Source organism: Notolepis coatsorum (genome assembly GCF_963971535.1).
Source record: "Notolepis coatsorum genome assembly, chromosome: 9".
In the NCBI taxonomy this organism is placed as follows: Eukaryota; Metazoa; Chordata; class Actinopteri; order Aulopiformes; family Paralepididae; genus Notolepis; species Notolepis coatsorum.
In genome coordinates, this window is record NC_140173.1 from 57,685,161 (window position 1) to 57,712,264 (window position 27,104).

A 27,104-nucleotide genomic window follows, 5' to 3' on the forward strand; every position below is an offset into this window, starting at 1 on the left:
AGATGCAGAGTGTTTGTGAGAGAGAGAGAGAGAGAGAGAGAGAGAGAGAGAGAGAGAGAGAGAGAGAGAGAGAGAGAGAGAGAGAGAGAGAGAGAGAGAGAGAGAGAGAGAGAGAGAGAGAGAGAGAGAGAGAGAGAGAGAGAGAGAGAGAGAGAAGAGATGGAGGTGGGGTACTTTTTGCTCATCCCTGAGGCCCTGCTGAAAGAGGTTGAAACCCTAACGGAGCAACTCGGTCGACCGGTCACCGCAACTCTATTTGTTTTCACCAGAGCCGAGCGTCCTGGGAAACTCGGCTGGTACTGCGAATAGTTGACCACTGCTGATCTTCCGACACTCATCGTCCCTCAACAGCAGATCGGATCTCCGTGCTACCTCGTATCCCTACCAGAAGGTGAAAAAGGTCGCTCTACAACCACAGAACCTCCTCAGTAGGGCTGACCTTCGAATCTTTTTTTGGCATTCGAAGCTTCGGGGGCGAGATTCGATTTGAATTCGAAGCTTCGAGATTAAATTTCTTAAAAAAAATGTATGTTGTGGGACTTGTACAGCACTTTGTTCAACTTTGTTAGTGCTGTAAAGTTTAAACCTTTTTAAATCTTAAGACAAACGAAACACTTTGCTTTCATGAAATATTGTAAGCCGTCATTTGAGGCTTTATAAAAGCAGCACATTGAACACAAATCTGTCAGTGCCGAGTCCGACCTCATCTTAAATAACAAACAGCATTGCTTGTTGTAGTTAACAAAGAGAGGCAGAGTTGATTTTGATTATTCGAATTTTATTTTCCCATTCGAATCCATGCCCATCGAACGAAGCTTCGAAGCTTCAAAGTATTTAAGACAGCCCTACTCCTCAGTAGCTCCGCGAGAACCGCTACAAAAGGGTACAAATCGGGAGCCTCCCGCCACCGTCCGCAATACGTCCCGGACCGAGCGACATCTACGCCCTTTTGTCTCCAGGGGGGAACCGAGGTCATAGCGCCAGGCTGCGAGGTCATAGCGCCAGGCTGCGAGGTCATAGCACCAGGCTGCGAGATCATAGCACCAGGCTGCGAGATCATAGCGCCAGGCTGCGAGATCATAGCGCCAGGCTGCGAGTCATAGCGCCAGGCTGCGGGCGCTGCAGGGAGGAACCGAGGTCATAGCGCCAGGCTGCGGGCGCTGCAGGGGGGAACCGAGGTCATAGCGCCAGGCTGCGGGCGCTGCAGGGGGGAACCGAGGTCATAGCGCCAGGCTGCGGGCGCTGCAGGGGGGAACCGAGGTCATAGCGCCAGGCTGCGGGCGCTGCAGGGAGGAACCGAGGTCATAGCGCCAGGCTGCGGGCGCTGCAGGGGGGAACCGAGGTCATAGCGCCAGGCTGCGGGCGCTGCAGGGAGGAACCGAGGTCATAGCGCCAGGCTGCGGGCGCTGTAGGGGGGAACCGAGGTCATAGCGCCAGGCTGCGGGCGCTGTAGGGGGGAACCGAGGTCATAGCGCCAGGCTGCGGGCGCTGCAGGGGGAACCGAGGTCATAACGCCAGGCTGCGAGGTCATAGCGCCAGGCTGCGGGCGCTGCAGGGAGGAACCGAGGTCATAGCGCCAGGCTGCGGGCGCTGCAGGGAGGAACCGAGGTCATAGCGCCAGGCTGCGGGCGCTGCAGGGAGGAACCGAGGTCATAGCGCCAGGCTGCGGGCGCTGCAGGGGGGAACCGAGGTCATAGCGCCAGGCTGCGGGCGCTGCAGGGAGGAACCGAGGTCATAGCGCCAGGCTGCGGGCGCTGCAGGGAGGAACCGAGGACATAGCGCCAGGCTGCGGGCGCTGCAGGGGGAACCGAGGTCATAGCGCCAGGCTGCGGGCGCTGCAGGGGGAACCGAGGTCATAGCACCAGGCTGCGGGCGCTGCAGGGAGGAACCGAGGTCATAGCGCCAGGCTGCGGGCGCTGCAGGGGGAACCGAGGTCATAGCGCCAGCCTGCGGGCGCTGCAGGGGGAACCGAGGTCATAGCGCCAGCCTGCGGGCGCTGCAGGGGGAACCGAGGTCATAGCGCCAGCCTGCGGGCGCTGCAGGGGGAACCGAAGTCATAGCGCCAGCCTGCGGGCGCTGCAGGGGGAACCGAGGTCATAGCGCCAGCCTGCGGGCACTGCAGGGGGAACCGAGGTCATAGCGCCAGCCTGCGGGCGCTGCAGGGGGGAACCGAGGTCATAGCGCCAGCCTGCGAGGTCATAGCGCCAGGCTGCGGGCGCTGCAGGGGGGAACCGAGGTCATAGCGCCAGGCTGCGGGCGCTGCAGGGGGGAACCGAGGTCATAGCGCCAGGCTGCGGGCGCTGCAGGCTGAGGCCTGCGCCCTCTGCACCACACCGGGGCACTTCTCCCTCTTCTGCAGCTTGTGGTTCTCAAACAAGCCCTCGTTCCGCGGTACTCCGTGGGACCCGTCGGGGAACGTCAGCAGCCCTGGGGGTGCAGAGAGACGGGACACAGCGTGACGAGATCATCAACCACTAGAGAGACAAAGAGACATGGAGTCTGATGGGTCGCTACGGCGGGACAGACTGACCATATCCCTCCACGCGTCCACTTTTGAACTCTCCTTCGAACTTCATGCCGTCGAATCGACCGAAGATTCCGGTGCCTTGGAACTTCCCCTGCGCGAATTCTCCCTCGTACCTGAAGCGGGGGGACAAAGACAACGTGGGCCTGATGGTAAATGGACTGCATTTATCTAGTGTTTTTGTCCAAAGCTTTACGACTTTATTTTTTTCCTAAAGTGAATGATCGACCTCTCTCCGAAACCTTTGAGCCACTGATGACAGCGGGGGGGGGGGGGGGGGGTCTATCCACTCCCAGATGGGGAATTTCAGCTCTCCCTGTCATTCTCTGCCGGGGGGCTCAAATAAATGGACTGCATTTATATATAGTGCTTTTATCCAAAGTGCTTTACAATTTTGTTCCTCACATTCACCCATTCACTCACACACCGACAGCGGAGGCGACCATGCAAGGTGCCAACCTGCTTATTGGGAACAGTTAGGGGTTAAGTAGGGGGGCCTTTCTGTGTGGAGTTTGCATGTTCTCCCTGTGTTCTTGTGGGTTTCCTCTGGGTACTCCGGTTCCCTCCCACACCATAAAGACATGCATGGTAGGCAGGGACTACAGATGGAAACTAGCTCATTAGCTTATTCTGGCACATTTACATTGATGTGGAAACTGAAGATGTTCATTAATGTGCACTGTCCCTGGGTAATAAATAAATAAACAAACAAAGACACGCTGCCAGGAGGAGTCGGAATCGAACCCGGAAGGTTCTGATTACCAGACGACCGCTCTACCTCCTGAGCCACTGTCGCCCCCCCTGAACCCTATCTGATGCAGACGTGGTGCTGAAAAAGCTAGGTACACCTTCCTACCCACCCACCCCTCCACAAACCCACAACCCACACACGCACACCTTGATCCGTCTGTAAAAAGCAGTACACCAGAACCATGGAAGAGTCCATTCTCAAACTGGCCCGTGTAGCAGGTGCCATCTTGGAACTTGAGCTGGCCGACACCGTGCCTCCGACCTGAGGAAAGCACATAACAGCTCCATGTTATCACGGCTGGGACTTGCAGGAAAAGAAGACACCAAAAAACACTCATGGGGGTAACGGGCATTTGTGTCCGTCCTAAATGTCATCTTCGCCTTTGTCCGTGAGCGGTTCTCGATGTGCTTTCCCACACAGCGGAGTGGGGTTTGACATTTCCTCCCGAGTCAACGGCGACATTGTCAGCCAGACCACATATTTGTAGTTTGTTGGTGTACTCGTACAAAACAGCCATCTTGCCCATTCGCTGACCTGTCATGGCGTCATCTTAACCCATCCTCTGTCTGCCGCCCCCCCCCCCCCCCCCCCCGGGCCATCACAGCAGCGCACCAAGACAACCGTGCGACTTTTGGTGCCTCTCATTTAAACTGATTGGCCTGGTGTGTTATAGCATAGGTTGTTATAACATTTTTCTTTAAAGGGCAGTAAAGGAATGTTTCGGTTGATTTTTCTCTTTAGCCCTAAATCGGAAAGAAAATAAAGAACTGATAACACCGTTATGCTAACCATGGATACATACATACACCTGCATATAACCCATATAACTCTGTATGATCTCTGTATGATGATAGCATACTACAATAATGCTGTATATACATTTATTCTTACCGTGTATATATATATATATATATATATATATATATATATATATATATATATATATATATACACATCTGTCTGTACATACCTGCATATAATCCTTCTAACATATCTGTACTATATATCTGTACAAATCCCTTACTAGTCACGTTGCTGGCCAGTATGGCTTACTACCATAGTGTCTTTATACCTGTATCACTGTACATATTAATACTACAACTCTGTACCTACATCTGATTAGCACTAGTACTCGGTAGTACTAATGTATACTTCATACCCAGTTTAATCACCTGTACATTATATACTCTATTACTATTGCACTTTACTGTTTATGCAACTCTGGTTGGATGCCACACTTATTTCTGTTGTACAGTACTTGTGCTGTATGATGACAATAAATTTGAATCTAATCCAACAGGCTGGCAGTAGCTAGCGAGTATGTATCCGGTTGTGCCGTGTAGAGTAAGTCACTATAAGAGGTGTCATCACAGGCACCCAAGTGGCGACCCATGTAACGCACTGTGTCGCGAAGCGGCCGACCCGGGTTCGATTCCCGGACCCGGCGTCCTTTGCCGAATGTCTCCCCCCCGCTCTGTCTCCCGTTCTTTCTCTCTCTCTCCCTCTACCAGACTGCCCGGTAGTACAAACAAATAAAAATCTACCAAAAACATAATTTTGGAAAAGAAGAGGTATCATCACGCTCCATCTGACCTTGCAACCTCTTATGTGATCACATCACACACTGCAGGATCGGAACGCTCCATCACATCAAGCCACATGACGGCGGGTCTCATATTCTCTTGATACTGTAAAGCCGCGACATATGTCACATGAGTCAGTATGTGCCTGGATTTAAAGTATCCTTCCCCCTCTGTCAGCTAAAGGTTTACTGAATTAGGAATCCCATCTGCCTCCTGGTGGGAATTACAGCAGTCTAATCCAGCAGGTTTTTTTTTTACCAGGGATTTCTTCTTTGGGATCTCAGGCTGTGAAAGCATGTGAGGAATGTATGCATGTATGTATGTATGTATTCATGCATGTTCCCGCTCTTGCAGCCTGTGGTCCACCACTGAAGTTGAACCCTACCAGACTACATGACCCTGAACTACATGCACCACCAGTACATTGTTTTTTCCAATTACTAGAAATATATTTTATATTCAGATCTAATCTATTTATGTCTTTCTATTACCCTGCCCATACCTGTATCTCCCCGCCCCCACGCTGCTAGGGTGCCCGAACTTCCCCAAGGTTGATCAATAAAGGAATATCTTATCTTAACGTTGTGGAGAATACTAATTCATTGGATAAGGGAACTGCTTCCTTTCTACAATGCCCTTTCAAGTGACTTAACATGTCGCAAAAATCACACCAGCTGAAATGGGGTTTTAGGACATTTGCCATGACCTGCCCATGAGACTACAAGAGCAAAGACACAGCTCGTCAATTCTCCTTTGCAGTCACTGATCCTGATTAATAATCAATCAGTCAATCAAACAAACAATATTGGATGCCAATTCAAATGTATCGGAGTAGGGCATCGTCTCTCACGGTGTCCGCATGTGTTGCGATTTATTTATTTTCTCGCCAGCAGCTCCGCTGAGATTTCCTAAAAGAGTCTAAAGTCTAATCCTTAAGATTTGACAAGAGCCCCAGCAGGTAGATCTGGCTGTGTTGGGGTCACGGGTTGCCAATGCTAGCTAATTAGGATTTGGCGTAATAGCTTGAGCGTGTCAAGACAAATTCCTTACAACTCAGTTGGTATGGCAACACAGAATTTTATTTTGAGTCTTTATGTCAGTCAATGGCACCACTGTCTCTGTGTGTGTGTATATATATATGTGTCAAAGCAATACAAACATTGTATTACCAGTATATATCTGCATTATGCTTTTTAAAAGTGATATTTCATGAACAGTCAACCTTTGACATTAACTGACCTTGAGATTCATTGAGATATTTTCATAATGTCATTGGGAAGTAATAACTGCAGGTGAAAGTATGATCTTTATAACAGAGCAAAATATCCTACAGTAGTATTAGTATGGACCTTTAGGTTTTACTATGAAACTAAACGAGTGACGTCACAGAGCCACAGAGGTCAAAGGTGATCAGAAAAGGGAAGCATGTGATCTCAGGCTCAGCTGTTATGACGCGGATTTAAAAAGCTCCAAGGCCTTAACAGATCAGATAAATCTGTTGCCATCAATGGAGACATGTTTTTTTTTTTATTTCTTTGCTCACTGCATTGATATTTCTATTAAAATACAGTGTTTTTTGTTATTCAATTATTCCTAAAGGCAGACCCACGGAAGCAGGACATGAGGCTTGTGTGTACATTCACAGATCTAATGTGTTGGGCTTAGCTGTTCCTAAATTCCACACCTAGCGAGTTCCCTACACCTGGGGTAGAATGTCGGTGGTTGACCGTTTGTGAACTCGGCTAGAGGTATGCTAGGTAGATAATAAAACCATTCAACTAAAGTGATTTATTGCTTTAGGGAAACCCTACCACACAGCCTGCAATTATCATTACATAGTGGTCTATGCAGTTTTAGTGTCGATTGTGCTGAATTTCCCCAAGGGGATCAATAAAAGAATATCTTTTTAGTTTGGTTTGTGTTGGTTCCTTGATCACCGTCACTCGCAAGAATATGTAAACTAGCTATAGCTATCTAAAATCTCAAGTCTAAACCGTATATAAATGCAGACTCTCCCATACCCACCAGTTAACCCTGATTATCCCTAATCACTGACTAACAGGCTTTAGAGAGACATACAGAGATACTGTACTTGGACTTGGTCTTAAGAGATGTATGATGGTTCAGCATGAAAGTGTAGAAGTGGGCATTCAGTCTTGCCTTCTTTCCACTCTCCATGGTACTCCTCCCCGCTGGCATAGGAGAAAGATCCTCTTGTCAGAGTCATGTCTTCCCCTGCGTTCACCCCACACACACACGCACACGCACACACACACATGCACACACACGCATGCGCACATGCATGCGCACACGCACACGCACACACACACACACACACACACACACACACACACACACACACACACACACACACACACACACACACACCACACACACACACACAGACTATTACAGAAACATATAGAGGGGTAAATCTGCCCCCAAAAAAACAACTATCACGCGTCCTTTGTTCTTGGACAGTTCAAATTACATTATGTAAACAGCTAAACCATCCCCATGAACCCAGACGCCATCAAGGCATTTCCTATGCTGCTCCACTGATGAATGGACATGGCCGACTTACTGCATAATGTTTGTTTAGGAGGCATTCACACTCAAGTGAGCGGACGGATCCAAAACGGTGAAGATATCCCCCCTGCAGAAAACAGCCTGGGCAATGTCATAGATCTGGGCTTTCAAATTGTAACCACACATTGGAGTATTTGGTCCCTTTAGTGTATGTTATTATCATTAAGTATCTTACCAACATATACCCTCTTGTCAATTATCCTACGGAGTGTGAATGTGTTTATGCTTACTAGTAGCCTATGGACATAAGGAATAACGATTTACTTGTGGAAAGAGGAGGATCTGGAGACAAAAGACCAGTGGAAGATGATGCCAATTATCAAATAACGATTAGGCTATTAGATTGTGCCTTTAAACATAGCAGGCCTGGTCTCTTATAGTAGTATGATCTGCGTGTAACAGAATGCCACTCAAATGTAATTCTACACACGCTGCTATACCACGGGATGGTGGTAAATTATTAATTAGCCAAATTATAATACTGACACACCACCCCGAACGTAAATATCTAACCTACATATATGCCTGATTCTTGTGCTATCGCTTAGGTCTGTAGATTACATTTAGGGATATCGCTTGTTGTCATGTATAGGCGACTGTATCCTACAATAGGCTAGAAGAACACGGCTCTTATCAAATGTCAGCCAAATACAGGCAATGGCCCTATTTACCTGCGCTCTATACGTTCGTAGTCTCCGGAGCATGGAATCCACCTACGAGCAGGGAATGAAAAGAGACCGTTATTCAGACACATCGGCGTCCTCCCCGAGACGCTCTCTGCTCGGAGGAGCGCACCGCACCGCAGCGCGCCAGGACCCAGGCTGTCGGTGCCTCTCATTTATAAAACTTATTCTGATTGGCCTGGTGTGTTATTATTATAGCATATAGGGAATTATGTGGCGGACATTTTTCTTTAAAGGGCAGTAAGGGAATGTTTTGGTTTATTTTTTTCTTTAGCCCTTTTTGAATGATTGATTGATTGAAAACTTTATTAACAGATTGCAGAATGGGTACAATACAGTACAGCTCAATACACACAATTGTTAAGGGGATGCAGACCAGAGAAAGACTTTCGTCTTGTTTACATCAGGGTCCCCCATTTTCAATTCATCATAACATTTATGACGCACGACATACAGATAGACAGTACTGCTACATCTATACATTTATGACATACCAGATTTGCAAATACAGTACTGTTTGTGATACAAAAATAAAATAAAAGTTAGTTTAAGTAAAGGCATAGACCTGGCCTGTGTTCATCCTCCTCGGCCTACTAGGACAAGATCGTCTGATTGAATTATATTAGCTCTCTGGTTGAATTATATAGACTCAATATGAATTGAAAATGGGGGACCCTGATGTAAACAAGACGAAAGTCTTTCTCTGGTCTGCATCCCCTTAACAATTGTGTGTATTGAGCCGTACCGTATTGTACCCATTCTACAATCTGTTAAATAAAGTTTTCATTCATTCATTCAGCCTATCACCTGAGCAAAATGCCTTAGATTGTGTTTTTGTTATATATATATATATATATATATATTCAGCACCACAGATCGTTCATCACAATACATTTAGGTAGTCAAAAATAAGAATACACAGTCAAAGATATACATTCTAAATAGTATAGTCCAAAATATACAGTAGTCAAATGTGTAGGCATACAATCCCCCTACCTCCATTACGTATAATAATAATAATAATAATAATAATAATAATAATAATAATAATAATAATAATAATAATAATAATAATAATAATAATAATAATAATAATAATAATAATTCTAGCGTGCCTTGATTCTTGATTCTTGAATAATTCTAGGTTGTTGAGGAGTGCTTATGTTATTATTATTTAATATAAACGTACTACCCTGCTCGGCCGCGAGGCGAACGCGCCGCGTTCATCATAGCGGAGGAGTAGGGTATATCTGCAGAGCCACAAGCCCAACGTCTGGGCGGGGCTTCGGGACGTTGACGTTGGGCTTGCGGCTCTGCAGATATCCCCTGTTGTCTAACAGCAGCAGACTGAGCTTCCTCTCTCTCTCCGGCGGACGGTGAGGAGCGCGCGCCCCGGGAGGAGGACTCTGGTTAGAAAATGGCGAGTCTGTGTAAACGGCAGCAATGCACGATCGAGAGGCGCGGCTTTCGGCAGGAACTTGACTCGTGGCGACACAAACTCATTCACTGTGTAGGTAAGGATACCGCTCAAATGCACGCTTAAAAAAAAAGAAACGTACGGCTTCGAACGCGTCGTGGTATTGCGAGGTGTAATAAGCAGCTATCTCTCTCTCCACCAGGCAGCGACTTTTTGTCCTCAACTGTTTCCTCTCCACGGCGGCCAACGGGCGCTATAACTAACTAAGTCAATGTTGTTTGCAGTTTATTATGACAAATGTGTACACTGGGCCGGGAGGGGGGTTATGCTTATTTTCCTCGGTTGTGTGGTTTTGAACTGGAATCTTACATTTGTTGTTTAAAAAAGAAAAAGCGTCGTTGGTTTAAAGGGCACTTGCTGTGTGTGTTTATTTTAAAGGGAGTGTCAACCATTGCGGAGCCCGCGCGCGCTCCCGTGTGATGATACTGTATTTGGGCAATAGGGGGGATATCTGCAGAGCCGCAAGCCCGACGTTGTAGACTTGTACAAGCCCCCGAAGCCCCGCCCAGACGTTGGACATGCGGCTCTGCAGATATACCCTACTCTATTTGGGATGGGGGAGGGCGACGCGGAGGCACTCGGTCAACGTTAGCTTTTTTTTTTCTTCTTCTTCTTCTTCTTTACTGAAATCATCGTCGCGTGGGCGCGCATTGCTGCAATGAGGAAGTCAGGGTGAAGCCAAGACAAGAGACCCCTGAGCACTGAGCAGGGAAACTGCAAACTCTGCTGAAGTTGTGTCTGTTAGCCTGTGTAGTTTCTATCTACCCCTCCACCCCTCCTCAAGCGCTCTTCATTCCTAGGCCTATTGCATGTTGGATATGGTTTGCTATTGACCTACTATTGATTGATTGAAAACTTTATTAACAGATTGCAGAATGGGTACAGTACAGCTCAAGTTCAAGTTCTTTAATAGTTGTCATACAGAAGTACAGAATACTTTCATACAAAATGCTTCTTACTGTTACGCTCCAGAGACTGTGCTCAATACATACAATTGTTTTAAGGGGATGCAGACCAGAGAGAGACTTTCGTCTTGTTTACATCAGGGTCCCCCATTTTCAATTCATATTGACATATATGACATACATGACATACAGATAGACAGTACTGCTACATCTATACATTTATGACATACCAGATTTGCAAATACAGTACTGTTTGTGATACAAAAAGAGAGTGTATATATATAAGTGCTTGAGTCAGTGGGTGAGCTGTTCCATAGTACTTAGTCTTGTTTTCAAGCGTGACCCGAATCCACTGTGTGTGTGTGTGTTGTGAATATGAGAGAGATATATAGAGTGAGGGAGAGAGTGTGCACAGTTATCTTGTGAAATGTATTCTAACATACCGGTAGCCTAATTGTAAAGGGAGATGCTACTTTATGGCTGTGTTTTTCTTGGGCTATATTAGGTAGATTATTATGACACCCCAAATTATTTTGCAGACATTTGTTGTTTACAAAAATATATATGTTGCCAATGCTTTTTGGAAGGTGCCCTGCAATGTAAAGTGGGCTGGATTAAACACTAGCTATATAGGCTACTTAACTTAAAAAAAAAAAAAAAAAGTGTAGCCTAGTTAGATCACTCGACATAGTGACCTGCAAAATTAATATTGGGCTGCAAGAAAATCATTGTTTTGAAAAATGTGGGTCACTCGTGTCATAGAAAACCTAGCTAACCACTGACCCAGAGACATCATCATCCACTGACTCTGGAATGGGAGCATGTAGACCTGACATAGCTGAGACCCTCCAGGCTATCTATGGCGTAAAGGGTACTTGAGAATGTTTCCAACAACTGGGAGCATTTGTGTTAACCCTTTCAGTGAAAGGGTTAACCCTCTGTATTGTCGCAGTGAAAGGGTTAACCGTTTGGTAGTGTGGCAGTGAAAGGGTTAAAACTGAGTAATTAATTCTTCATTTCATGTTTTAAGATGTACAAATGGGTACTATTGGATATCGGTCCAATATCGGGTTAAAACAGGGTATCTATATTGTGGACAGCCCAATTGCGGCGATACTAAAGAAAATACTAACCTTTTGTACTGTCTTTTACTAGTATGCACTCTGCTACTAAGGAATCTACCTTGCCTATATTATTACCTACTATGCTAATATGCACGTGACGCAAGTATAGCACACAAGTTGGACACTGTTTGACGAACAATGTTACTGACCCTTAGCTGCCAGAGTTGTATCCTTCCTGCTGACTTGATGTACAGAACTTGTAAGTCGCTTTGGATAAAAGCATCAGCTAAATGTACTAAAAATCCAATATTGGATTCAAATGTATTGTCATTATGCAGCACAAGTACAGTACAAACGAAAATAAGTTTGGCATCCAACCAGAGTGTAAATGTAACAGTAAAGTGCAATAGTAATATACAATGTACAGGTGATTAAACTGGGTATAAAATATATCAATTAGTACTGAGTAATAGTGCTAATCGGATGTATGTACAGAGTTGTAGTATTAATATGTACAGTGATACAGGTATAAAGACACTTTTCCATTCCAGAGCCATGTGTAACATGTCGGAAATCTCAGTCATTTTTACCCAGTGACCCAGAGCTAGGGATGGGTACCTTTCACATTTGAACCGGTACCTGTGAATCGATACCGGTACCCAACGGTACCTTTTTTCGGTACTTTAGTCTCAAGAAATTTAATTTACCTACCTCAGTCGTAAAAAGAAAAAATCCAAACTTCAAATAACTACAATTTCGACAGTTTTCGGCTTGTCATTGCTCCGACTGCTTTGTTGTTGAATCAAGTCAAATCCTAGGTAAGCATATATTGTGCGTGTGAACGTTGACATAAAAAAAAAATGTATTTTTTTTATTTTTTTTTCGGTTTCTCACTAGATTCGATACTCGGTAGTACCGAGGTGTTTCGGTTCGGTACCTCAAAAGTACCGAATTCGGTACCCATCCCTACCCAGAGCTAATGGTCTACTCTACAGTCTACTGTACTATTCTCTGTAGAATTTAGGACTCGTTGTATCGTGATGAATACCATTCACTCTGAGGTAGGGCTGGATATTGTTTGAAAATGTTCGATACCAGTGCCAATACCCATACCTGGGATTCGATACAGATGCCAAAACAATACTTAAAATACCTCAAATACCTTACTTCACTGAGTTATGCGTGTTGCTCTTGTGTGCTGTGTGAGCCAATCGGAGGCTTTGTTACATTCTGGATGATTTTGGATTGAATGGAAGAAATGTTTTGTATCTTGGAACAAACATGCTCATTGACGCGATTAACTACTTGGGTATCAACATTTGGTACACCATATTCTGATACCACAGCGTTTTCCGATACTCTATAGCAGGGGTTGGCAACCTGCGGCTCCGAGGCAGCATGCGGCTCTTTAGCCAATCAGCTGCGGCTCCCTGGCCCAAACAAAAAAAAGATATATTTGCGAACAACGAACATTTTTATTTTATAGATTTTCCACAAATAAGGGAAGGACTCAAATATACCTGAATAGTTCAGGGTTTTATTTCAAAGTCGGTCTACAGACACCAGTGTTTTGTCTCCTCTTCTGTGTTTTATTTAAAAATAGGTCTACACAGCCAGTATTTTTTCTCCTCTTCATAAGAGTTTGAGGTTTTCCTTTGTTATAACAGGTAAAAACAGCAATAAAAAGTCAAATTTTTTCTTTTTGTTGCTTTATAATCCCATTAATGCAACAAACTGTGTGCTATAAGTATAAAGTATAATAAATCGCAAATTACTTTGGGTATGCAATTGTCAGGTGTTTTATGCTAAATGTGGGGTATGCTTGGGGATATATAAAACGTTATACACTGTTATCTTCATTTTAAGGGTAAATAGGTTGTGCGGCTCCCTGAGCATTTGATTTTGTGGGACAGGGGAAAAGTGGCTCTTTTGATAGTAAAGGTTGCTGACCCCTGCTCTATAGTATTGAAGAAATTCAATACCATAAAAGTAGCGAATTCCGACAATTGGCTCTACTCGGAGGACTGATAGACTAGTCTACTTTGCTGCTGACCGCATGGCATGCAAAGCTGTATCCCAGCTGAAACGGGTCCAAAAAGTTGTACCCGGACCGAAAAGCTACAGAGAACTTGGGATGGCATTTAGATGTCCACTACTGCCATTAACACAGGGAGTAGTCTACCGCTATAAAGCTGAAGGGGAGCATGAGCATGTCCTTTGTGATGGTCGTAGTTATGAGCTGGGTGATCTGTTCTTGGCTTCGTCTCGGCGCCGAGAAGGTCTTGATCTTGGGCCGTGCCTGTTGGTCACTGTTGTTTTTATTATTATTTATTAACGCGTTCCTTTGCGTTTGGAAAGCATAGGGTTTCGCATAGTACTGGACGTAGAGTCATGCGAGTTTTACGCAATCCTCAATATGAATATCGCATTGACAAAGAAGGGTGTAAAACTAAAAACAAGTGTTACTGCATTGAAATTTGCGACTGGGAACAATTTCGGGGGTTGAAATTGTTGGGTCTATCGCGGGTCCACCCGCTTTAATGTCAGAGATCCGAGACCTGGTGAGTACTAGGGGTGGGACGATACATCGATCCAGATCGATATATCGATCTATTATCAATTATCAAGTAGGATCAATGCAACGTAAAAAGATAGATTCATATTGCGATACTCTTATTTTGAAAATCCCCTCGTGAGCATATCCGCCCGGCTGCAACAACAACAGTAGCTCAGCGCAGCTCGGCGTGTGTAGACGTTAGACAGCATTGTTTCAGAGTCCGCCTATTTTGCCAGAAATAAGTGCCTGTTTTTGTGGGGTCAAATGCATCTAACATGCTTTCCATCCTCGCCATTCCTTTATGCCCACGTCGCGTTAAATACCAAAATTAACGTTGCGTTAGCGTGAGCTAACTAAGCTAAGCTGATAGAGCGATAGAGAGGTTCACTTGGTGTCGCGGGCAGGGGTGGTAGCGCCCGGCGGTTACCCCCCCGACCCTTTCTTCTTCTTATTATTATTATTATAAAGTTACTACTTATGATTAACAAAGGCATTCGTTTTGTGGCATTAACGTTATATAGTTACACGTTCAATAACATCAGCGTATTTACCGGACCATAGCAAGGCAAGCATTACTCAATTCATATCTCAGTTCCTTTCTTTGCTCAGAGCGTGCCGAGTTGTGCCCATTCTGCGGTCTGTTAATAAAGTTTTCAATCAGACAAGTGTATAGAACGAAGGGCTTTTATTATAACATTTGTTGCAGTAAAATCATTGGGTCTCATTCTCGAACGAAGTTACGACAAAATATTTCGTCTTAGCCAGATTTCGGCCTATTTAAGACATATTAGGGCTGGGAGTGGGAGTCTTCAAATTTTCCTGAGATCTTATTTGAGAGCAGATCTAAGAGTGCTGAGGAGCACTCTTAAATATGCTCTCAGCCCACGATCAAATCTCATGATTGATTGACTAATTTAAAATGTTATTATAACTTGACAGACTGTGTTCTCATAGTGATTCCTTCACGTCAACGCTACAGGCCTCCTTGGAATTAATTACTTAATCATAATTAAAATAAATATGACAATATTTGTACGATAAGAAATTACGAATTTGATGTCGGAAAAATAAATAATATGGATTCATCTGATCACAGGGCAGCTGGATTAACCATATCTGAATCAGCTATTTAGGACAAATAATTACTCAGATATTCAAACACAATTATGCAATTATTGTGAAATGATTGAAAATAATAATAATTTAATGCCTTCTGTGGAATTTTTTATTTCTTATTTGTTACACATCTGTTTTAATGATTAATTATATACATTTGAAAGAATGCAGGTCAACATGCAATGTATCCCATTGATTGGTATACAATGGGACAGACCTTTGTTTGATTGATTGATTGATTGAAAACTTTATTAACAGATTGCAGAATGGGTACAGTACAGTACAGCTCAATTACATAAGGGGATGCAGACCAGAGAAAGAATTTCATCTTGTTTACATCAGGGTCCCCCATTTTCAATTCATCATAACATATATGACACACATGACACAGATAGACAGTACTGCTACATCTATACATTTATGACATACCAGATTTGCAAATACAGTACTGTTTGTGATACAAAAAGAGTCCAGAAAAGAGAGTACATTTGACGTAGAAACTGTTGGAGGAGGTTGGGTAGGGATGGGTGGGGGATAGACTTACACTGTACAAGCAAAACTGTACATTGGAATATTGACAAAACCATACTTGGTAATTTACTGTACATTGGAGGGGGTTGATATAGCTATAAACCTGCATTCCTTCGAATATATCATTAATCAATTAAACTTATATTGAAATACACTACAGGCCTGTACGCGTGTAGCTTTATGCCAAGCAAGCAGTGCAAAAATTTACCGTAGTGGCATGCAGTAATGCGCCTTTCATTTTCGCGGAAATAGGCTGTCTATTGCCATTCTCTTTGACAAACTCTAACCTTAACCAGCTCCTTAACAACGCCTAAACTTAACCGTTCTAACCTTAACCAACTCCGAAACAATGCCTAACCTTAACCTTAACCTAACCTTAACCATAGAAATTATATTGCCATTCTCTTTGACAAACTCTAACCTTAACCAGCTCCTTAACAGCGCCTAAACTTAACCGTTCTAACCTTAACCAACTCCGAAACAATGCCTAACCTTAATCGGCGAAAGAATACACGTTAAAAAAAAATCACGTTAAAAAATATTTTCGATGGGATTCGAACTCGCCAGCAAACAAGCCATAGGATCCACAGCCATGTGTCCTTGCCAATTGAGCTATTTGCTAGATACTGAATAAGGGGCGGTGACTTATATATATTGAGCTCCGCTCGTGTCGCATGCGCGGGCACCTCGCGCGAGCACGCCGGCGCACGCACGCACCTGAGCGAGCACGCCGCCGCCGGTGCACGCACGGTAGCATTTGTCTGAAAAGAAGGGCGCTTTACCGCACTAGCGTGCGGTGACGAATGCGGAAGCATTTTTGCACTGCTTGCTTGGCATTAACGTACAGGCGGCCTGTACGCTGCGACGAGATCGTCGCAAATTGCCCCCTAATTTGGCCGGTGCGAATGAAAAATTATATCTACTCGCAAGCTTGCGAATAGTGATTTCACCCCTTCATTCGCATTTCACTACACTAACATTAGCCTACAACCAGGGCTGTACAGGCGACATAATGTTGCGGTTGTAATTTCATTAGACAGACCAGCGCGGACATTTAATAACATGCAATTTAATTGACACGAGCAATGGGCTAACGTTAGCTGGTGGTCCCGAGTGAAGCAGGGACGGCGGAGCTATAGGCTAACGTTAGCTGGTGGTCCCGAGTGAAGCAGGGACGGTGGAAAAGTGAGGAAAGGGGGTGGGTTATATTGACAAGTGACAACGCTTGACAACAGAAGTTTAAACATAACTTCATATTTATTAGTTATTCGTTTCTGTATATCATCCACTGTGACTTTCCATCTCCGTGTTAGACTCTTCCTGTTTACATTCGAGTGTGACGTCATCACCTACGGCAGCTTAGACGATCAAAACGCGAACCTAGAACAAAACCCGGGGGGGGGGGGGGGGGCTGGCTCTCTTGTGCGTTCTCGCCCCCTCTCTCTCTCTCTCTCTCTCTCTCTACATTCAATGATTTAAAGTAGCCAAACGTTACAGACAGTATAAATACTAACTGGATAGTTGATGATAAACATTTAATTTCATTATCTGAAATATTCTAAAATCATTAAGTCTGCTATAAGCCACTATCCCTTTGTGTGTAATTATTATTTTCTCACAGTAGTATATATATATATATATAAAGTGGATAGAAAACACAGTACTGTGCAAAAAAAGGGCACCCAAGAGTTTTTATATAAATAGTCTTAGATGTAAATAATTTTTTTTATTAGTGTGTCAGTAGACTACTCTTAGTACATTTTCATTAAATATTTTTTTAAAGCATCTTCATGGTTTAATAATGCAAACATATGTTGCAGGGACTTATTATAATCATCATATTGGCGTGACTGTATGCATCAAAGGGTTACATCAAGCATTTTTAAGTGCTTTAGGAAATGTCAAAATATTGCGATATATATTGTGTATCGTGATATGGCCAAAAAATATCGCAATATCATTTAGAGGCCATATCGCCCAGCCCTACTATAATGGTAAAATAGTTATTAAAAAATTTGCCCCTAAAAAATATTCTTTGCCCCTAAATTTCTCATTTAGGGGCAAGTGTGCCCCTAGTGAAAAAGCTTAGCGTACAGCCCTGCACTATAGCCTATACACCAACACTGAAATGACAGTGGATAAATAAATAAGAACTAAAGCTAATCGGTGGAAATAGACTGCATTAATATTCCATAACAAGTCTTGTGTGCGCCTACGAATGAACAGTAGCCTATATGTCCCTATGCCATAATGTCATGTGTTGTGTATGTCATAAATGTCTATATGAATTGAAAATGGGGGACCCTGATGGAAACAAGACAAACGTCTTTCTCAGGTCTGCATCCCCTTAACAATTGTGTGTATTGAGCCGTACTGTATTGTACCCATTCTGCAATCTGTTAAATAAAGTTTTCATTCATTCATTCAGCCTATAGGCTTATGGAATAATAAGCCTACTGCGTTCATTCATTACGCCCGCCGTAGGCTATATATATTATGTCATTCATTCATATACAGTACTGCACGCGCGTGTGTGTGTCTGTGTGTGCGCGCGCTGCGGCAGGTGTGTACCGCAAGCTGTATATGATGCCAATACATTAATCTAATCTAGTTTTGATGGGCGCAAGCGTGATTACGAAACCTAGCCGCATTTCTCGGAGACTCTCTCTGATTGGCACTGACTGACGCTAGGTTTTGTAATCACGCGGCTCGCAAAGCACTTCCGCCATTCCATTTCACACAGCTGCGTCGCCAATTGCCTTATAAGGAACTATGGAGGCAGTGTTTTGTATGCAAATGAGCTGAACGGGAACGCGCTTTGCAGTTTACGACAGAATGCCATTCTCCAAGCAGATATCAGATCATATAATTTCTGCGACCGTTTCAGCCACTTAAGACATATCTCCAGCACGTTCAGGACTCAGAGTGTACTTGTCATAGATTATGTCTCAGTGGTTCCAAGATAAGTCTTCCAGAATATATCTTTGGAAAATTTTCGGGAATGAGACCCAATATGCCTCGTTTAGTACTCCTGAGGAGCGATGGTAATCCACTCCGGCGGGGAGCTAACGTATTAGCCGTGTTGTGAGCTCTGATCAATGGCTGACATTCAGGACGTAAAAACGAATATGCGCTTGCCGATTGATGGTAACACACTGCAGGATGCTCCAACGTGTGACGCGTCTCTCTTCTGACCAATCAGTGGTCTACAGTGTTTCACGTGACTTTTTTGGTACCCAATAGGGTCGCTTGGAACCTCGACAGAGGAGTAGGGTATATCTGCAGAGCCGCAAGCCCAACGAGAGCAGGGTACTTTATTATTATTATAAAAAACAGCGGTGATGCGGTATTCAGCCTAACTCTGCGGTGGGCGTGATGTAACAGCGATACCGCGGTAATGCGGTAATCGCGGCAGCTCTACTAGTGAGTACTGAACCTGAATCGTACAGAAGCAAACTAGCTCTTCCGCCCTGCGTTTGAAGCCTGTGTGACAACTTCTCTCGCGAGTCGCGCAGTTTCTATGTGTAATGTAAACTCTGCGACGAGTCCAATCAATGGTCTAACATGCTTTGCATCCTCGCCATTCTGGAATTCCCACGTCGCGCTAAAACCTTATGTAATGTTAACTGTCGATCTACTAGTAGCATCGACATAACGTTACCCCGTTTCCATGACGTGTTTAATTAGCAGCAATCTTGTTGAAAATGTAACGTTAATAAATGCTCTCTCTAAAATCTCTCTCTCTCTCTTTATCTCTCTCCCTCTCTCTCACACGCATTCCCTCCTAATCTCGCTCTCTCTCTCTCTCTCTCTCTTTCTCTCTCTCTCTCTCTCTCTCTCGCCCGCCGTCATGAAAATTGTTGTAGTTTTAACCAAATAAAAAGCAGCAGCACTATTGCATAACTGAGTCATATTTGCTATGTATTTATTTATTTAGGGGAGTTTGTTTCACAGTTTTAGCATGATGTTTTATAGATGGCTAGGTTAAACAGGTTTTTGTTTTTAACAGGGGTTTGATTTAGATTAGATAATTTAGTTATTTTTAAATGTCTGATCTAAAGATAAACAAAGGGTTTTAAAAGTGTTATATTTATCTTATCTTATAGTACCAGAGAGAAGCTGAGGAGAATCAACCAGCAACAAAAGCAAAATTTGTTAAAAAAAAAAATATATATATATATATATATATATACATATATATATTTTTTTATTTTTATTTTTTGTATCAAAAATGGTATCGAATATCGATACTTTTCAAGGTATCGTATCGAAGTCGAAATTCCAGTATCGTGACAACACTACTAGTGTGTGTGTTTGTGACATCATCAACTACGGCAACTCAGACGGGGGGGGGCTCTCTCTCTCTCTCTCTCTCTCTCTCTCTACATTCAATATGATTTAAAGCCAAACGTTACACTATAAAATAAATACTAACTGGATAGTTGATAAACATTTCATTTCATTATCTGAAAATTCTAAAATCATTAAGTCTGCTTTATACAACGGCATGCAAATTTCTCGATTCTGATTGGCTGAAACAGTCATTTTACACGTGTTTATTCTTCACAATTCCACGCTGCTGGCCCAGGACCCGCCCACAACCGAATCACATCACATCACTCCGCCGGATCACAAGATGCCGGACAATAATTTAACAAATGGATATGTTGATAACGACTAAACGACTAGATATCAAGCGATTCTGTCACAGCGAATGGCTTAGTCCTTTAAACAATGTTGGATGATGTAATTGATGGGTCTTGAATCATTCTGTAACAAAAGAAAAATCACGGATTGATTGATTGATTAATTTTCAATTTCTTTTTCTGCAGCCCTCACTCTCACACTGTCCGACGCTGGCTCAGTCTCCACCCACCCCAAGCACACACACACACACGCACACACACACACACACACACACTCCTGTCTGCAACGTTACGCGGGGGATAGTCAGACTGAGAGAGAGCTGGGTGCTGCGCTGTTCTAAGTGAGCATGGCCTATTGAGTTGATTGATTGATTGATTGATTGCTAATTTTATTACTTTACGCTTGGTTTCCAACTGGTTAAGTTTAGGCCCTCTACAGTAGGTTTAAAAAAATAAATAAAAAAATAGGGCGAAAACTTTTTTTTCCTATAGGGCAAAGAAAACTTTTTAATTTGTTTTACCTACTTTCTATAGAAGCATCTAAGAATGAAGTTCTATAGAAAGTAGGTCTGCATCCCCTTAACAATTGTGTGTATTGAGCCATACTGTATTGTACCCATTCTGCATCTGGTAATAAAATGTTCAATCAATCATTCCAATAATACACAGTTGGATGTGTTAGTTGGTTGGATTCACTTCAAGCTGCTTCCACATGAGGCAACTTCTCTCAATCATTCCAATAATACACAGTTGGATGTGTTAGTTGGTTGGATGCACTTCAAGCTGCTTCCACATGGAGGCAACTTGTCTTTTTTGTAGTTGTGGGAACAACTTTTTCTGGCGGATGGTTTTTTCAATAAATCTTTGATTAATGTGTGTTTATTGTATAGCAATAATGTTGGATGAATATGGCAGTTGTATAAAAGCATTACACCACTTGCAGTCGTGATTTGTGAACAATAAACCATGCCTAGGGGGTTCTAACGACCCTCGGCTGCGCCTTGGGCCTAACGGCCACCCCTAGGCATGGTTTATTGTTCACAAACCACTCCTGCGCGTGATGTAATGCTTAAATAAGCCATTATCCCTTTGTGTGTGATTATTATATTCTCACAGTCAAAGTCAAAAAGAAAAACGGAAACAACATGTTTGTCATCGGTAGTAAATCAATGAGATTGTGGACTCTGATGAGGACATGATTGAGGAGGTTTAAGTTGGGTTTATAAAACCTTCACATTTTATTATGTTCCGTTAAATCCTGCAAAGAGGGTAGAGTGAGGAGTATGATGATGTTTTAACAGTAGGTTACAATTTAAGCTTAAGATTGAATTGACATGTATTGATTAATCAATCATCAATGAATATATTAAAATAATTTGCTTAAAATTTTACTCTGGCCTCTTATTTAAGTGTATTCTTCAACATAATACCCTATCTACTTGAAATTTACTGATTTCTTTTATATCACATCACTCCGCCGGATCACAAGATGCCGGACAATAATTTAACAAATGGATATGTTGATAACGACTAAACGACTAGATATCAAGCGATTCTGTCACAGCGAATGGCTTAGTCCTTTAAACAATGTTGGATGATGTAATTGATGGGTCTTGAATCATTCTGTAACAAAAGAAAAATCACGGATTGATTGATTGATTAATTTTCAATTTCTTTTTCTGCAGCCCTCACTCTCACACTGTCCGACGCTGGCTCAGTCTCCACCCACCCCAAGCACACACACACACACGCACACACACACACACACACACACTCCTGTCTGCAACGTTACGCGGGGGATAGTCAGACTGAGAGAGAGCTGGGTGCTGCGCTGTTCTAAGTGAGCATGGCCTATTGAGTTGATTGATTGATTGATTGATTGCTAATTTTATTACTTTACGCTTGGTTTCCAACTGGTTAAGTTTAGGCCCTCTACAGTAGGTTTAAAAAAATAAATAAAAAAATAGGGCGAAAACTTTTTTTTCCTATAGGGCAAAGAAAACTTTTTAATTTGTTTTACCTACTTTCTATAGAAGCATCTAAGAATGAAGTTCTATAGAAAGTAGGTCTGCATCCCCTTAACAATTGTGTGTATTGAGCCATACTGTATTGTACCCATTCTGCATCTGGTAATAAAATGTTCAATCAATCATTCCAATAATACACAGTTGGATGTGTTAGTTGGTTGGATTCACTTCAAGCTGCTTCCACATGAGGCAACTTCTCTCAATCATTCCAATAATACACAGTTGGATGTGTTAGTTGGTTGGATGCACTTCAAGCTGCTTCCACATGGAGGCAACTTGTCTTTTTTGTAGTTGTGGGAACAACTTTTTCTGGCGGATGGTTTTTTCAATAAATCTTTGATTAATGTGTGTTTATTGTATAGCAATAATGTTGGATGAATATGGCAGTTGTATAAAAGCATTACACCACTTGCAGTCGTGATTTGTGAACAATAAACCATGCCTAGGGGGTTCTAACGACCCTCGGCTGCGCCTTGGGCCTAACGGCCACCCCTAGGCATGGTTTATTGTTCACAAACCACTCCTGCGCGTGATGTAATGCTTAAATAAGCCATTATCCCTTTGTGTGTGATTATTATATTCTCACAGTCAAAGTCAAAAAGAAAAACGGAAACAACATGTTTGTCATCGGTAGTAAATCAATGAGATTGTGGACTCTGATGAGGACATGATTGAGGAGGTTTAAGTTGGGTTTATAAAACCTTCACATTTTATTATGTTCCGTTAAATCCTGCAAAGAGGGTAGAGTGAGGAGTATGATGATGTTTTAACAGTAGGTTACAATTTAAGCTTAAGATTGAATTGACATGTATTGATTAATCAATCATCAATGAATATATTAAAATAATTTGCTTAAAATTTTACTCTGGCCTCTTATTTAAGTGTATTCTTCAACATAATACCCTATCTACTTGAAATTTACTGATTTCTTTTATATATATACATGTGACACAAAAGTTGGCCGGTGAGTCAAAAAGTTAATTTCTGGCCTTTTTTTTTATTCTTTTTGGATTACAGAAAATTATCACTAAAGTGCTATCTGTTGCAGCTGCACTGTTTCCCATGAAAATACCATATTTGGATAAGTTTGACCATTTCTCAAAATCATTATTTAATAAAACACAGAAAAGGATCACCAAGTTACTCTGGATAAAAAAAAACTTTACAGACAACATTGAGACGAAGCTTCCTGACACATCTCCATCCAAACTCTTGGAAGAACTAATTGAAATCTCATCTGATACCACCTGTAGAGCTCGTTTCAGAGTGTGGTGCTTAGGGTTGGGCATCGTTTGGATTTGAACGATTCCGGTTCCGATTCTCCATATCGATTCCTGTTCTGAACGATTCTCGATTCCGATTCTTTGAGGTGCAGGTCACAGCTTATTTCGCAGGAGATTTTTTTTTTTTTTTTTTTTAATTTTTTTCATACTATTCACTTTCAGTTGACTTGATACAGTTTAATTTGGTTTCTGTACTGTAACTAGGGTATTAATTAACAAAGTAATTATTTTTTTTTTAATCAAAATGCAGATATGTTACTTCCGGAACCGGAAGTTAGGAACGGTTCCTAATTAGAACCGGTTTTCGGTGCCCAACCCTAGTGGTGCTGAGTACCAAGTATATTATGATGCAGCAGTTAAGGTGTTGATACCATTCAGCACCACATATCTGTGTGAAGCTGGCTTTTCATCCATGACAGCTCTGAAAACAAAATGTAGGGCCAAGTTGAGCCTTGTTCAAGTTTCAAGTTTCTTTAATAGTTGTCATACAGAATTACAGAATACTTTTATACAAAATGCTTCTTACTGTTACGCTCCAGAGACTGTGCAAGACAAGATAAGTATGAAATAAAATAACATAGTATAGCATGTAAATTAGAAGTAAAAAAATTAGGTCACAGTGTTCAGTATAGACATATGTACAATGTTCGATGCAGAATAGACGTAACTGAGTTACCATATAATATACAATACTATGCAGTGTACTAATATACAATACTATATAGTGCAAGGCAGAAATGGGATGAGGTGCAATTGAGGATGACATGCGTGTTGCCTTGTCAAAGATCTCCCGCGTATTGACCGTATTATTAGCCAGCAGCAGCAGACCTCGCATTGAGCTAGAAATGTCCACTGAGTTCAACGAGTGCTTATTTTCTGTATTTATTAATATTTTTTGAGAAATGGTAACTTGGTGATCCTTTTCTGTATTTAAAAAAAATACATGATTTTCTGTTTTTGAGAAATGGTCAAACTTATCCGAAAGAAGCTATTTTTATGGAGAACAGTGCAGCTGCAACAGATAGCATTTTAGTGATCCTTTTCTGTATTTAAAAAAAAATACATGATTTTCTGTTTTTGAGAAATGGTCACACTTATCCAAATATGCAATTTTTATGGAAAAGTGTGCAGCTGCAACAGATAGCACTTTAGTGATAATTTTCTGTAATTTTATTTAAAGAAATATGCTATTTGATTTACTACTACAAGCAGTGTAATGTCAACAGTACTAAGCCATTTAGACCTGAAACACCTGTTAATAATGCATTATATAGCCTGCATATACACACAAATGTGTTTCCCGGTTTCTTAAATAAACATTATTTTGAAAGCAAGCACTTTTGTCATCATTGTAGCAAAAAAGACAGGACCGGAAAAGTCTTTATCGTATGTAGGGGTGCCCTGGAATATTTTATTGAACACAGGGGTGCCTTGGCATTAGAAAGGTTGAGAACCCCTGTGCTAGGCTACACCGCTTGGTAGCTGCTCATTCACTAAAACTAGGAGGAAGAGGCTTCGGCTGGTCACTGCCCCCTGGACCAGTCAGTCAGTCAGTCAGTTTCTCATCCTATGACCGACAAATGTCCTTTGTTCACTATAAGCCTGTGGAGCAGCAGCGTACATGACAACAGCCACCATGATTCTACTGCAGAATGGCAGATTCTGTCCATGACAACAAGGGCACACTTTTGTTAGGCTTTTTGGTGGAGAGTGCTGCACGCCACCACCTCCCTGCTGGAACTGAAATGGACATTTTGTCCTTGTGTATTTAATGTGAGCAGTAAGGGCCACAGGGCAGAGAGGAGAGCAATTGTCTTATAGAACAGCACAAACTATTGTCTGCACGTCTGTCTTGTGTGCTTGTCCATGGTCCCCGCTAGCCCCCGTATGCAAACTGGGCTCCGTGGCTGGAAACATGTGTTCTCTGTCCTGATTTGGGGAGAAATTTGGTATTTCAAATAGCTCGGAACAGGCTAGGCTAACATTTATTAAGCCAGGAATTCCAGTTATTCATGCAAATGCTCGACACGTGGGCGAGGTGCGGGTGTGTTTGTGGATTCAGGCCTATATCTCAAACAAATGAGATGCAAATGATAGCTTATCGACAATGAGCGGATTGTCCTGTTTAAAATGTTTTAACGGCTGCTCCGTTTGGCTTCATTGGTGAAATTAAGTGGGCTGTTTCTTCTTTTACAATCTCACCAAACATTGTATAAGGGCCGCTTCGTCGACTAAAGACTTAGTTCTTAGTTGACTAATAGGCATAGGATTTTTCGTCTAATCGATTAGTTGATTTCAAACAACGAATATGTAACATTTTGGTTTTTCCACGTGCGATAATGCAGAAGGACCTCAATCTAGCACTTACCAGAGCTGTGCTTATCATTCTTCAGGAAATAGCATGAGAAAACAATTAGCAAAATCGTCGACTAAGACCAAACCAAACTATTAATTGACTAACCATTGTATTTAGTATACAGACACGGGCAGACAGGCAGCTCAGTTGAGTTTTTTAGGTTGGCACTCCTTTACTTCAGTGGGCTAGGCTTGTGTGTGTACAGTATATGCGTGTGTGTAGTTCATACACACTTAGGCCTACATGTTTTGTATGTTACTATGTTCACATATGCCCATGGCGGTCGCCAAGGGTTGTATTATTCTGAGGTTTGCCTTGTGCGGCATTACACCATTTGAATGTCAGTTTTCATCATATCATGTTAAGTATTCATGCAGTGTGCCCCCCCCCCCCCCCCACCCAAGATGTTGCTCAAAGCTGTCATCCCATTCCTCACCATACAGTCTGATGCGGCTATTTTGCTTGTGATGTATTCCGTGTAGCAGCCACATTTCTTTTTTCAAACACTGCTTTCCAACCTATGTTTCCAATTTCTTTTTTTGAATCGCATTATAGGTGCTTTTTGAAGTGGCTGAACAACGTTACAGCATAGCTTCAGTCCTTTTCCTATACCTTTTCCCCTACCCTCATCCTTCAGCCTCTACCCTCATCCTTCACCTGCGTTGAGCCTTGCTCAGGGAAATAATCTAATTGCTATTATTCTGACAGATATTGCGATTTAATTTGAGATTTTTTTTATTTATTTTTTAAAGCAGCCAATACAATATTTGTCTAATTTCTAGTCAAAACGAATCTCCTTTTTTATTTTTTGGTAGATTTTTTTATTGGCTTTATTGGACAAGTCCGGCAGAGAGGAAGAACGGGAGGAGATATGGGGGAAGACATGCGGCAAAGGTCGCCGGGTCCGGGAGTCGAACCCGGGACGGCCGCGTTGCACCACAGTGCGTTACCTGGTGCGCCACCCTGGCGCCCCAAAACAAATCGCTTTACACCTCAAATAAGACATTGCTTG

General features: G+C 42.6%; 2 protein-coding genes across 2 annotated transcripts in view; one reads left to right on the forward strand and one right to left on the reverse strand.

The window, feature by feature from the left end:
- Nucleotides 1-2,278: 2,278 nt before the first annotated feature.
- On the reverse strand, nucleotides 2,279-7,085 carry morn4 (MORN repeat containing 4; the record flags this gene model as incomplete). Its single annotated transcript, XM_084321012.1, has 4 exons — nucleotides 2,279-2,427; nucleotides 2,531-2,640; nucleotides 3,422-3,536; nucleotides 7,019-7,085. The coding sequence occupies 4 exons, from the start codon at nucleotides 7,083-7,085 to the stop codon at nucleotides 2,279-2,281; spliced, it is 441 nt and encodes a 146-aa protein (XP_084177138.1).
- A 2,460-nt stretch (nucleotides 7,086-9,545) lies between these two features.
- LOC311234630 (ligand-dependent corepressor-like) overlaps nucleotides 9,546-27,104 on the forward strand; it is a gene marked incomplete at its 3' end in the record, with an annotated part of 57,022 nt that continues 39,463 nt past the window's right edge. The window contains exon 1 of the mRNA XM_084321877.1: nucleotides 9,546-9,644. Within this exon, the coding sequence (XP_084178003.1) occupies nucleotides 9,548-9,644 (97 nt within the window). The 5' untranslated portion in view covers nucleotides 9,546-9,547. The remainder of the gene's footprint in view (nucleotides 9,645-27,104) is intronic.